Here is a 13,524-nt window from a genome sequence, read left to right as displayed (position 1 = left end):
GTAGGTGAAGTTGTTCTTTCAGAGACACAACATGGCCTTGATAGGGCTGAATGTCCTTCTGGAAGCGTTATATGATTCTCAAGCCGGCGTTTTATGGTCCTATAGTTGTGGGATCCGCCACAGAGTGGGGGCAGCCAAAAGTCCATTGACTCCCGGCAGGACCTAGGAAGCAGGCAGGGCCAGAAGATTCCAAGTTTGGAGCCCCATCTTTTCCATTTCTCCCCTTTTTTTTTCCAGAGATTGACACACCGACTTTGCTGAAGGTGCAGCCAGTGAATGACAAGAGCATAACCGTCAGCTGGAAACCTCCCACCGCCAAAGTGACCAGTTACAAGATCAGCAGCACCCCAAAGAGCGGCAAAGGCCCGGTTATAACCCGCGTTGTCTCTGGAGGTCAGTCACCAGATATACGCACAGTGGAGGGTGGGTCTTTATCTGATGTGACAAGGCCTTCATCTGCCAATATTGTAATAATGCCATGGACTAATTAAACACATCGAGAATTTACTGTTAAAAATGCTCTATCGGCCCTGCCAAGAGTCAGATCTTCAGAAGAGGAGTGCAGACAGTTGGGTTGAGACCCTTTTTCTGCCAGTGTGGGGACAGGCTAATCTGTAGCTGGAAAATGCGGAGCTAATGGGTAATTGTGCTATAAAGATGCACGCTCAAGACGCCTTTACAAACATGAAAGGTATTTATTAATAAAAAAAGCTATACAGAGGCCAGTAGTCGCACAGCTACTCTAGAGTAGCCACCTGCTCCTACATAGAATCATAGAATCCTTAAATGCAGAAGTAGGCCATTTGGCCCATCGAGTCTGCACCAACCCTTAGAAAGAGCACCCAGCTAGGCCCACACACCCGCCCCATTCCCTGTAACCCTACCCAACCGTTGGACACTAAGGAGAATTAAGCATGGCCAATCCACCTGATCTGCACATCTTTAGACTGTGGGAGGAGGAAACCGGAGCACCCAGAGGAAACCCACGCAGATACAGGGAGAAAGTGCAAAGTCCACCACAGTCACCCAAGGTTGAAATCAAGCCAGGTCCCTGGCGCTGTGAGGCCACATAGCTAACCACTGTTGCAACATGCTGTCCATGCCTACTAGATATCTTCTATGTCTTGTGCCTAAGAGAAGACTCCAGCCCCTGGAGTGATTCCCCACTCTCAGTCCCAATTGGTCCCTCAGGACAGGTGTTGCCTTTAAAGGGACAAACCCCAGAGATCACCACAGGTGCCATCTCAGTGGTTGCCTGCAGACTAGTTACAGAAATACCATTTGAGGGGGTACATTGTCGGCAGGATGTAGGGTGTTGTATTACTGATGTGGTGGTGGGGGAGGGGGGGGGGGGGGGGGGGCTCAGCTGATGCTTACCAATCCGACTTGCCACACCAGAACAATAGAATTTGTACAATTTACCGTGCAGAAGGAGACCGTTCGGCCCATCGTGTCTGCACCGGCCCTTGGAAAGAGCACCCCACGGGCGGCATATGGCGCACTGGTTAGCACTGGGACCAAGGTGCTGAGGACCCGGGTTCAAATCACGGCCCTGGATCACTGTGTGGAGTTTGCACATTCTCCCCGTGTCTGCGTGGGTTTCACCCCCACAACCCAAAGATGTGCAGGTTAGGTGGATTGGCCATGCTAAATTGCCCCTCAATTGAAAAAAATATATAATAATTGGGTACTCTAAATTTAAAAAAAAGAAAGAGCACCCCACTTAAGACCACACCTCCACCCTATCCCTGCAATTTAGCATGGCCAATCCACCTAACCTGCACATCTTTGGACTGTGGGAGGAAACCAGAGCACCTGGAGGAAACCCACGCAGACACGAGGAGAAAGTGCAAACTCCACACAGACAGTGACCCAAGCCGGGAATCGAACCTGGAACCCAGGAGCTTTGAAGCAATAGTGCTAATCATTTGAAGTGGGGGCTGCTTGAGTTGAAGAGCCTCCTTCCACCAGTGCCCCTGAACTGCCCAGCTCTTATACATGTTTTCCAAAGCTAGCTGCAGGAGGGGTTAGTCTCTCTCTCTCTCACCCCACCCCCCCCCCCCCCCCCCCCCCCCCTCCCATTTCAAAGACTGATGGGCTGGGGAGGTGGGGGTCAGCCTCTGCAGAAGGAGTCTAGTCTGTCAGAAATTGGGTATCTTAATGATCGGCACCATGTCGGCAGTCACTTGACCAAAGCTGGGTAGTAGCCTGCACTCCCCCTTTCCTCGGGTCCAAGCAAACATTTTACACTTTTCTTTGATCACTGAATTATTAGTTATATAAAACTGTGAAACTGGGAAAAGGAAGAGGCTGCCTGACTGGGTGGGGCTGTTGAAGGTATTTGAATAAGGTGAAGAGGAAAAATCAACCCTCTGCCTGTCCTCTGCTTTTAGATGCAACTGAAGTGACTCTCGAAGGCCTGGACCCAAACACCAAGTACACGATCAGTGTGAAAGCCCAAGGAGAGCATGGAGAGAGCATGAAGCTCACCGAAATAGCAGATACCTGTATGTATTTTGCAACCCGTGCGCGGTGGCAACTCTCCCACTATTCCCAAACCCATCTGGGACACTCTCCAGTTAGTCCTCAAGGTTGAAAAGAGTATGGGCGCAGGGATGGGTTTAAAACCACGGGCAGGCTTGGGCCTACCCAGAACCTGGTGAACCACTTTGGCAGCCTGGCATTTCCTTTGCCCAATTGCGACCACCAACCCCTCCCCCTCCATAATGTTTGGCTTCATAACATTTGGCACGGCGATGATGGATTTGTGTAGAAAGGTTTACATGCAGGCCCCTAACAAGGAGCAGTAAATCGAGGAGAATATCAGTTGGAGAAGCCGGAGGCCTTGGTCTTCCAACATGTGCTTCCTTCACGTGAAATTTCCTCGCTGGCAGCGTGAAGTGAGCCCGACTGTGTATGCCTAAACCAGACAGTTGCAGGAGCCTGTCCCTTTTCAGTGCCTTACGTTTGCGAAGGAGACCATGTCCATGCCACTGGTTCAAAGGTCAAATGAAGTTCTGCGTCACAAGCTGTTTTATAACTTAACAAATGGAGTCTCTTTGCTTTGATTAGGTGAAGCCCTCTCTCTCAGCCATCTCCTCCCCCTACTCTCTATCAGGTCTCAGTATCTGCTGCCTGAATGGAATGGAAAATTTGTGCCTCATTTTCCATTGATTGGTCTATGATAAGTCACAGTGAGCCATATGAGATATCACTATATCAGATATCCATTCTTGTTAACCCTCAAGAGCTGTTGGATATGTAGATGTGTTCTGCAATAGTGTACTTGTCTATTCTGAAGTAAAATGCTAAGGGGGAGTGGGGGGTAAGTGTGGGAACGGTTTGCAAACGGTCTCTTTGTCTGTCAAGCACTGAAAGGGAATATGAAGACTTGACTCAAACCCACCCCTGCAAGATACTTCCTGTTGCACGTACTGCGGTTCATTTTCTCGCACCATGTCAAACCGTTGTCGCACACTGCGACTGGAAACAAGCCGGTCAGAAGGAGACGCTTAACTTTTTTTTTTGTTCTGTGTGTTGCTTCGCCTTCTTTCTTCACCTGACAGCCATCGACCGTCCAAAGGGGCTGACGTTCACGGACGTCGAGGTGGATTCTATCCGGCTGGCTTGGGAGAGGCCCGAGGGACAGGTCACAGCATACAGAGTGACCTATTCCAGCCCCAAGGATGGGCTCCGTGAGCTCGTGCCCAGCCCACACTTCAGGGACGATTCTGCCGAGCTGGTTGGCTTGCGGCCAGGAACAGAGTACACAGTGCAGGTCTACGCCATGTATGATTCCCAGGAGAGCACCCCTTTGATAGGCAAGCAGAGCACAGGCAAGTGGCTACACCTGAACTTACCAAAACGCACAGAAGGCCGTGAGTAACAACACCACCAAGTCCCGGCCTGATCGAATCCCTCGTCAATCCCGCCTGGAGAACGCACGGCTGTTAATGACTGGGAATGATTTTACGCACGCAATGTGTATTCTAGAGCTATCCACCACTCACTGCACTTTTCTTGAGTAATAATCCTGCTATTATCGGGAGACCTTGCCTTAGTTTCAGTCATGAGCTCTCGTGTTGCTGTACGTGGAAACTTCTTAAATGGACTTCTGTTTGCTACAAGTGGCCTTTGGGCCCAGTCTCTCTGCATGCGCGCTGTGAGTTGTTTCAGTTGCATGTTGCATGCTGTAGAGCGGCAGTCTAAACTCAGGAAGCTTGGCCTCCGAGCGTACTAACTTGTTTGATCCAACTGCAGGGCTCGCTGAACACTTCAAAGGTCGGTTAGATGACAATCAATTTGCGGACGACTAAGAGTGATATATCGGCTGGATAAGGACTGTACATTTCCTTCCCTGAAGGACAATTAGCGAACCGGTTGGGTTTGTAAATGGCAATCCAACAGCATTCCCTGATACTAGATTTTTAAATTTAAATCTAGAGTTTCAAGCTGTCACGGTCTGAACTCTCAGACTCTGGATTCTTTGCCCGCACCTCTGAAGTGGATACAAAAAAAAACTGGGTATACAGAGGGATGATTCACTATTGGCTTATTCTCATCCCTTCCCCTGCCTCACATTAGCATTTCTCTCTAAAGTGCAACCAGGAGGCTATTACTCAATTTCAGCCTGATACTGAGAACTAGGCCAAGAACTGGTCCAATCCCAGATCTCAAAGGATCATTGCAGAGGATGGGAACTTAGGCCTCCTAGTTGTCTGGGCTAGAACCTTGTCCTCCCTCCAACATGGAAGGACAGTGCCATTCCACCCAGAACCCGCCACTGTAGTCTTCCACCAAAAAACACAATGGCCAGGATTTCTCAGTGCCACTGGAAGCCAATGGACTTTTGGCTGCTCTCCCAAGTTTTCCAGCCCCGAGATCTTCCAGTTCCACGGAAGTCGGTGGACTCTTGAAGGGTTCGCCGCAATTCCAGGCCCCGCCCCACTGCGACAAGACCCTAAAGTTCCGCCTTCTTTTCCCTTTCTTCAGGAGATGTGACAAATCTAATTTCACCATTCCAAAAACGGGGAGTTCTCCCTGGTGTCTCAGCTGATACTTATCCCTCAAAACAACAGAATATTTGGTCATTATTGCCAAGCTTGCTGTGTGCAAATTGCATCACCAAATGACATCAGCAAATTAGTTTCTTACATCACCATGATGACAGCACTTCCTTTTGTTCTTGCTTTCATTTTGCCAATTCTATTTGCCTCACAGCCATTGCATCTCCGACTGACCTGGAGTTCGTTCAAGTGACTCCAACGAGCATGACTATTAGCTGGCATGCACCTAATGCCCCGGTGACAGGCTACCGTGTGTTGGTGAAACCAAGGGAGAAGAATGGCCCGAGCAAGGAGCTGAATCTGACCCCCGAGAACACGAGTGCCACAGTCTCCGGTCTCATGGTGAGTCTTCCTCTTCCATTGCAAAAAGAAAGTTCCAACTTAATTGTTGGCTGCTGAGATGTAAAGTTCCTTAAAATTAGCACTAGGCACTTCAGGAGTGAGATCAGGAAGCACGCACAGCATGGGAAGCTAAACGGAAATAGGAACAGAAGAAGGCCTTTCGGCCCCTCGAGTCTGTTCTACCATTCAACAAGTTCATGCCTGATCTTTTCCCTCAGCTCCTATCTTTTTGTCCTCTTTCCATAGTTTACAAAAATCTATCACTCCGTACTTAAAACGGGAACATCCACAACCCTCTGGTTGTGAGAGAGTTATAAAGAACCACACACAGTGAAGCATCTCAATCCAAAATGGCCGACCTCAAATTTTGGGACCATGACTCCATGTTGTATGTTCCCCTGCATCTGTTAGCATCCCGGCAGTCAAGGCCTTTGCCTGGCTTCAATGGGACCACCTCTCATTCTTCTAAATTCTAGACAATACACACTGACTAAAGGTGCCAACAAGCATTTCTTTTTTCCAATTAGCGTGGCCAATCCACCTACCCTGCACATCTTTGGGTTGTGGGGGTGAGACCCATGCAGACACGGGGAGAATGTGCAAACTCCACACGGACCATGATCCGGGGCCAGGACCGAACCCAGGTCCTCGGCAGCGTGAGGCAGCAGTGCTAATCACTGGGCCATCGTGCTGACCCGAAAATGTTTCAAAGTGTCATTTGTGGCGGGTTTTGCTTGTAGTTTCTTCCCCGCTCTGTCAGTGAGCTCCCCACCGCTATCTAACCACACAGTGACTTTTTTGGGCCCTGGGGAGTTTCTTCCCGGTCATGCCCACACTTGGAATTATTTTCCTCACTGGGGAGTAAACGCACTGGCTAGACCGGCTCCTCAGAGATAGGGTCACCATTTTGAAAGGGTGCCGTGATCTCTTAAATGGGCTTGTGGAGGGCAGCACTGTGGCGCAGTGGTTAACGCTGATGCCTCATAGCGCTGAGGTCCCATGTTCGATCCTGGCTCTGGGTCACTGTCCGTGTGGAGTTTGCACATTCTCCCTGTGTTTCGCCCCCACAACCCAAAGATGTGCAGCGTAGGTGGATTGGCCACGTTAAACTGCCCCTCAATTGGAAAAAATGAATTGGGTACTCTAAATTTATTTTTTGTTTAAATGGGCTTGTGGGCCCCCCTACCCACATCCTTGGGCAATGTCACCTTCCAGGCGCATGGGCTTAGAGCCTTAGAACTCGTGGAGTACCTAGCCGGCGGCAACGGTAAAGGTGCCAACCAAAAAGCCGATGGGCCGAGTTCCCCACAGCGTGGGCACTTGTGGTCCCAGCGATCGGGAACCCGACATGCCGGCTGCGGACAGTGTCCAGTGCCGCCAAACGCGGACGGGATCCATGTCGCTTGCCAGGGGGGACTTCTAGAGCTGTGGGGACTTCTGGAAGGTGGCCAGGGGGTGGGCTGTGGGTTCGCGGTTGATGGTTGAGGGTTAGCGTATGGCCGGCGCCATGATTTACGGTGCGACTGGTGCAAGTCGTCAGCCCTGCTCTGCCGCGGTACCCGGCCATTCTCAGGCTGTTTTCTCCGTGATCTGTGGGCATTTCACACGGTGCCGGTGCTAGCCCCTCATCGGCACCAAAATCGGTGAGCGGTTCGCACCGATTTTCCTGCCGTGAATCACCGTGGATTCTCCGTTCACGCCGGAACTTAGCCTCAGAAACGGAGAATCCAGCCCACTATTTCTGAAAAGTCACTGTAGAGGGGTTGGCTATAATACTGCAAACTTAACCCGCCTTCTCAAAGGGGGCAGCATTTATCCGGTTGAACCTGGCCCTCCTCTTCACCAACCCCGCGCCCAGCTCACTCCCTTGCCAGGTACACCTCTTGGTCTGCTTCACCCATCATTGGATTCTTTCCTTATCCAAAATGTGATGCAACGCACTACCATTGCCCATGGCGGCTCCTCCACCTGCGGCCTACTCCTCAGCGCTCGGTCCACATCGACAGGCTGATTAAAGGCCCCTTTTCCTATCAACTTCTCCAGCATACTCGCCACATCCACTGCGGATTCTACACAATCAATGCCTTCAGGTATCCCAACAATCCTATATTTTGGCTCCTGGAGCGGTTCTCCAGGTCTTCTACCTTCTCCCTCAGCCTCGTCTGGCTCTCTCACATCACTTCCAACTCCGCCACAAATGAGGCCAACTGTTCCTTGTGCTCTCCTACCGCCTCTTCCACTTTCTGAATCGCCCGGCCCTGGAACACCAGCCTCTGCTCAACTTGCTCATTCCCAGATCTCAGAGGGCCACCACCTTGGCCAGGTCTTCCAGGGCCCCTTTCCTGTGCTTCCTGAGCTTGTTATTGAAGAACTCCACCAGCTGCTCCGTTGACCACTGGTCAGGCAGCACTACCCCCTTGCCCTCTGCCATCTTTCCCTGTGGCGCACCACAAAAACTTTCCTGCTCCAACTGCTCTTTCTTTCTCGTGGTGCTTCTCATCCGCTGATCCGTACACTAGCCACACCAGAGGAGTATTACCTTCCCTGGGCACTCCTGCACCATTTGTCCTCAAATACTACACTCCTTGGGCGGGGAAAGACTGAAAAAAATCCAAATTGAGCGGGAACCATCAAATGTGTGACCACTCACTCCATGGCTGCCACCCGAAGTCCTATACTCCACATTCTTGCTTATTCACCAAACCTGTCCAAAATGCTCTGCAGCCTCTTTACCTCCATCTCACATCTGATTTTCCCATCTTGCTTTGTACAGTAGCAAATTCGGATACATTATGCTTGTCCCCCTCATTAAGTCATTGAAAATGACCCACATATTCCAGCTCTCTGGTTCCAATCCATTGACCAATCTTCAATGCATGCTAATATATTACCCAAGTCCCAAGGGTCCTAATTCTGTGTAAAAACCTCGAGTGTGGCACCCTATTGAATGCCTTTCGAAAATCCAATATACCATATCCCCATCTGACTAGTTTCATCTTCAATAAAACTCTTAATGGATTAGTCAACGCTTTCGGAAATTCAACTCGACTGTCCAATTATATTATGATTGTCTAAGTGCCCTGATACCACATCCCAATGATAGACTTCCTGTTCTTCCTGCTACTATTTTTTCCTGATAACTAATTTATAGTTCTCCACTTACTCCTTTTTTGAGTAGTGGGTTACGTTTGCTTTCAAGGGAATGCTGAAAGATCAAAACTAATTTATCCACAATCTTTGTCCCATCTCTTTTAAAGCAAATAAGCCATCTGGTCCAGAGGATTGCCCACATTTAGTTCCGTTAATCTCTCCTTTGATATTCCGTTCCTTATTCTTACTACACCCACGATTCCCTATTATTTCTGGAATATATATCGCAAAGATACGCCGACAGGTACAAAGGCTGGGATTTCCATTGAAAGGCTCGCTCACGTTGGAGTACTTGTTTCATGTCTATGCCATTTCCCCAATTATTTTGGTCTCAACTTGGAAGGGAACCAATGTTTATTTTTGCTAATCTCATCCATTCTACAAACCAAGAGAACCTTTTACATTCTAATCTTTTTCCTGTGCTGTTTCTTGACCATTTACTCTCTCATCCTATTGTCTGTGGCTCGATCAACTCTGTGGTCATCCTTTGCTGAATACTGTAATCGCCCTCAGGATTCCTACTCTTACAACATTATGAGCTTCTTCCTTTAATCCCATGCTATCTTTAACTTTCCTTGGCCACCATGGTTGGCACACTTACCCTGTGGGTCTTTATTCCTTAATATAGAGGAGTTATGAATTCTGAATTAATTTGCTAAATAATTGCCATAAAGCTACGTTCACACCAAGTGGAATCTGATACTTTCCCAGCAAAACACAGCTGAGGGTGAGACTCAATTGAGAAATTTGAAAACAGAGATTGATATATTTTTACGTGCTTCTCTGTCTGCCTCTCACCACGTCCCCCCTCCCCTCCCCTCCCCTCCCCCCCACATTAGGTATAATACACTCCTTTGTTCACAATTTAGATAATCTGCGCTAATATCTCCTAATAATAATGATCTTTATTATTGTCACATCCCTGGCTTACATTCACCTGAAGTAATGAAGTGACTATGAAAATCCCTTAGCTGCCACACTCTGCCACCTGTTTGAGTACACAGAGGGAGAATTCAGAATGTCCAATTCACCAATTTGGAACTTGTGAGAGGAAACCACAGCACCTGGTGGAAACACACAGACAGTGACCGAAGCGGGAATCGAACGTGGGACCCTGGCACTGTGAAGCAACAGTGCTACCCATTGTGCTACCGTTCCACCCTGTGGCTCAATGTGAAATTTTTCTAAAGTGTATTGGGACATTAAAGGCTTCATATAAAGACACACTGACAAGCTTTTGTCGTTGTAATAATGGTGGTGGAATCATAGGAATCCAACGAGTGCTTGAGTTCAAATACAAGTCAAAGAGATGGGACTGAATGGATTATCCCTGTTCCTGAGCCCCAGAATTTTGAACAACAATTCTTTTTAACAAAATTTAGAGTACCCAATTAATTTTTTCCAATTAAGGGGCAATTTAGCGTGGCCAATCCACCTACCTTGCACATCTTTGGGTTGTGGGGGCGAAACCCACGTAAACGCGAGGAGAATGTGCAAACTCCACACGGACAGTGACCCAGAGCTGGGATCGAACCTGGGACCTCGGCGCCGTGAGGCAGCAGTGCTAACCACTGTGCTACCGTGCTGCCCTTTGAACAACAATTCTTGATCCGAATTGCTTCAGAAAAGGGAAGGCTGAGGGGTGCGGTGATTAAAACGATGCAACTGGTTTGATCAGGTTGCCATCGTGGTGATAATTTTTACTTGCGTCAGCCCAAAACTAGTGGCCGCAGGTACAGGGTACTCACTAAATCAATCCAGTGGGGAATTCGGGAGAAGTTGCGCAGAGGGTGATGAGAAAGTGGACTCACCACCACACAGAGTGCTGAGGGGAACAGCAGAAAATCACTTCAGGGGAAGATGGGTAAGTTCATGAGGGAGGGAAGATTAGAAGGATACGCTCATAGGATGAGGTGGAAGGGTGGGCAGAGGCCCAGGAGGGGGACAAACACTGGCATAAACCAGTTGGGGCAAATGATCTGTTTTTGTGCTTGAGTAATTGCTCTGTAAATCTTTGTTAAATCAGGTCGCAACTAAATACAACATCTTGGTATACGCCATCAAGAACGAATTAACCAGTCAGCCCCTGCAGGGCATCAAAACAACATTGGACAGTGAGTATCTTGTTCCCTTCCATTTGCATATCCATATTATTTACGGACACATAAACTATTGCCCAGACAACCAGACCATGGGCTGGATCCTCCCCAGCTCCACACCGAAATCGCGTTTGGCACGGGGCGGAGAATCAACGTTTCTCACCGGATCACGCCCGGCGCTGCACCGGCGATTCTCCTGGCCCCGGAAAATCACGCTACGCGGCTGGGGGGCCATTACCAGATACCCTCCCAGCGATACTCCGATCTTGACCGGCCGATTTCCCAACGGCGTGGTTCTAACCACGTATGGCCAGTCGGGACTCTCGCGCGGCGGCTGCGGATTCAGTCCGTGGCCGCCCTGGGGGGGGGGGGGGGGGGGGGGTGGCTGATCCAGCACCGGGGGTGGCCTTATGGCAGCCAGGGCAGTGATCAGGCCGGTCAAATGCAAGGGCACGGGGCCAATCAGTGGGACCTTGTTTCTTTGTGATGGTCTGCGGTCAGAGCCGCCATGGCGCTCGGTGCGGCCGCTGGAGGCCGCCACCGTGCGCATGTGCGGACTTGAAACTGGAAGGGCGGGGGCCCGTATCTGCAGCCAAAGTTGCGTGAGGCTCCCCGGGTCCCTGCTAGCCCCCTGTTGGGCATTGAATCAGCTCATCTTTTTCACAGGAATCTCCAGAGTAAAACGCCAGCATGGAGACATAGTCCCATTTTGGGAGAATCCAGCCCCACATATTTCCACATACACAACGTGGCAAGTGGCTGGGTCTCCATCAGTCCATCTTAGATTATAGAATTCCAACAGTGCAGAACATCAAGTTTGCACCAACCCTTCGAAAGAGTACTCTACCCATGTCCACTCACCCATCCACCCCACCCTGTCCCCATAATCCAATAACCTAAACTGCACTTCCCTGGACGCTAAAGGGCAATTTAGCATGGCCAATCCACCTGACCTGTACATCTCTGGACTGTGGGAGGAAACTGGAGCACCCGGAGGAAACCCATGCAGACACGGGCAGAACATGCAAACTCCACACAGTCACCCAGGGCCAGAATTGAACCCGGGTCACTGGTGCTGTGAGGTAGCAATGCTAACCACTGTGCCACCATGCCACTTGATGCTGGAATCCCCCTGGATCTAACTCCTCCAATGTGCTACTCCCACCTCACACACTCAGCAAACATGAGGTGATCCGAAACTCTGCTACCTACGTCCTGACTCGCACTGCCCCGTGCGTTCGGTGCTGTCCTGGCAACACAGCGACTTTTAAAATTCATGCCGTTGGGTTGAAATCCCTCCACGACATTTCCCTGCCTGTTTCCTCTGGTCCGTATAGCCCTCTGCGAGAGCCACACTCCATAAATCTGGCCTCTAGAGCACCCCCCATTCCCGGCTCTGGAGATCCCCCCTGAAATCACTCCACTCTGTGCCTTGGCCAAACCACCCCTAAAATCTACCTCTTGGACCAAGCCACCGTTGTTTATGGCTCAGTGCTGCACTGCTCGATGCATTTTCTGCTGCCGCCCCTCAGAGGGATTTGCTGTGGGTTAAGTTCCTCATCAGTACAAGTTGTTGTGACCTGGTTTGCTCTGTTGCTAGATGTCAGCTCGCCCAGGAGAATCCGCATCAGTGGGGTGACGGAGACCAGCATCACGCTGCAGTGGCGCACCAAGTCCGAGATCATCACTGGATTCCAAATTGACGCTGTTCCTTCCAGCGGCAGCGGGACGGTCCAGAGGACAGTGGGGCCTGATCAGCGAACGTTTACCCTCACAGGTAAAAGTTAGGAGAATCCAGCGGATTAAATACCTCAGGCGGCTTTTACTGACCCCACCCATCCTTCACACTTGCTTTTCAATCACGTTGCAACGTGTCTCATCTTAGAATGGCAAAGCACCGAAGAGGCCAGTTATGCCGAGTCCCGCCTGCGTGGGTTACTTAGGTCCCACGCAGCGGGTCCTGGAAGGTGTGTCTGCGGGGGCTGGCCTGCACCCCGGGTGGGGGTGGGGGCGGGGGCTCCAGCGTCGCCGGGCCCGCGATCAGGGCCTACCGATCGGCGGGCGGACTGGTTCCGTGGGGGCCTATGTTCCTCCACGCCGGGCCCCTGTAGGGCTCCGCCATATTGCCCGGGGGCCGGCGCAGAGACGGGAACCCACGCACATGCACGGAATCATGCCGCCTGTAGCGCATATGCGCGGTCTCACGCCGGCCGTTCCGCACCAGCTGGAGCTGTGGGACCACTCCGGCGCCGACCTAGCCCCCAGGAAGGGGAGCATTCCTGATTATCGGGGACCATTGATGCCGGAGTGGTTAGTGTGGCTTTTCACGCCGGCGTCAGAACTTGGCCACAGGATTGGAGAATCCCGGCCATCGTGTTTTATTACTTTGGTGTCGGTGGCACATTTCCCCCTTTGGATTTGATGCGGATATTTAAATCTCCCTCTCCTTTCACAGGCCTTCTGCCGGGCACCGAGTACAACATCAACATCTATACCCTGAGCGGCGATTCTCGCAGTCCACCCTCCACAGCCACAGCTCGAACCGGTGAGGAAGCCCACCCGAGCGAGAGAGGAAGAGTCTCGTTCGTTGTCGGGTGCTACCGTTTTAATTTGCAACGCTTGTTCTATGTTTTACTCATTCACAAACCGCATCCGATCAGGAGGAAACATCACTGTAGTAGAGTTTCCACTAAGCATAATCTCCACCCTGGCGATTTCAGTGTCTTCTGGTCACATTCTCTGGGATAGTCTCTACTTCCCCCAATGTCAAATTCGACACTCTCTGCAAAGGGACATGGGGGAGGGGGAGTGCAGTAGGGAAGCTAGTTTTAACATTTGCTCTCTGAAGCAGTGCATCAATGGTGTTA

At 50.6% G+C, this 13,524-nt stretch overlaps 1 protein-coding gene across 3 annotated transcripts in view; it reads left to right on the top strand.

Moving 5' to 3' along the window:
- The window catches only part of LOC119958607 (fibronectin-like), a 136,352-nt gene that overhangs the window by 92,235 nt on the left and 30,593 nt on the right, over positions 1–13,524 (top strand). For 2 of the 3 annotated variants that reach the window (XM_038787090.1, XM_038787106.1), the window contains 7 exons: positions 238–393; positions 2,394–2,507; positions 3,567–3,836; positions 5,221–5,408; positions 10,585–10,672; positions 12,258–12,434; positions 13,113–13,202. In XM_038787090.1, coding sequence (XP_038643018.1) covers positions 238–393; positions 2,394–2,507; positions 3,567–3,836; positions 5,221–5,408; positions 10,585–10,672; positions 12,258–12,434; positions 13,113–13,202 — 1,083 coding nt within the window. The remainder of the gene's footprint in view (positions 1–237; positions 394–2,393; positions 2,508–3,566; positions 3,837–5,220; positions 5,409–10,584; positions 10,673–12,257; positions 12,435–13,112; positions 13,203–13,524) is intronic. The other variant, XM_038787098.1, reaches the window with a different exon arrangement.

The sequence above is a fragment of the Scyliorhinus canicula genome, chromosome 2 (genome assembly GCF_902713615.1).
Source record: "Scyliorhinus canicula chromosome 2, sScyCan1.1, whole genome shotgun sequence".
Lineage (NCBI taxonomy): Eukaryota > Metazoa > Chordata > Chondrichthyes > Carcharhiniformes > Scyliorhinidae > Scyliorhinus > Scyliorhinus canicula.
Note: the sequence above shows the minus strand (reverse complement) of the source record. Positions and strands in the feature narration are given on the sequence as shown.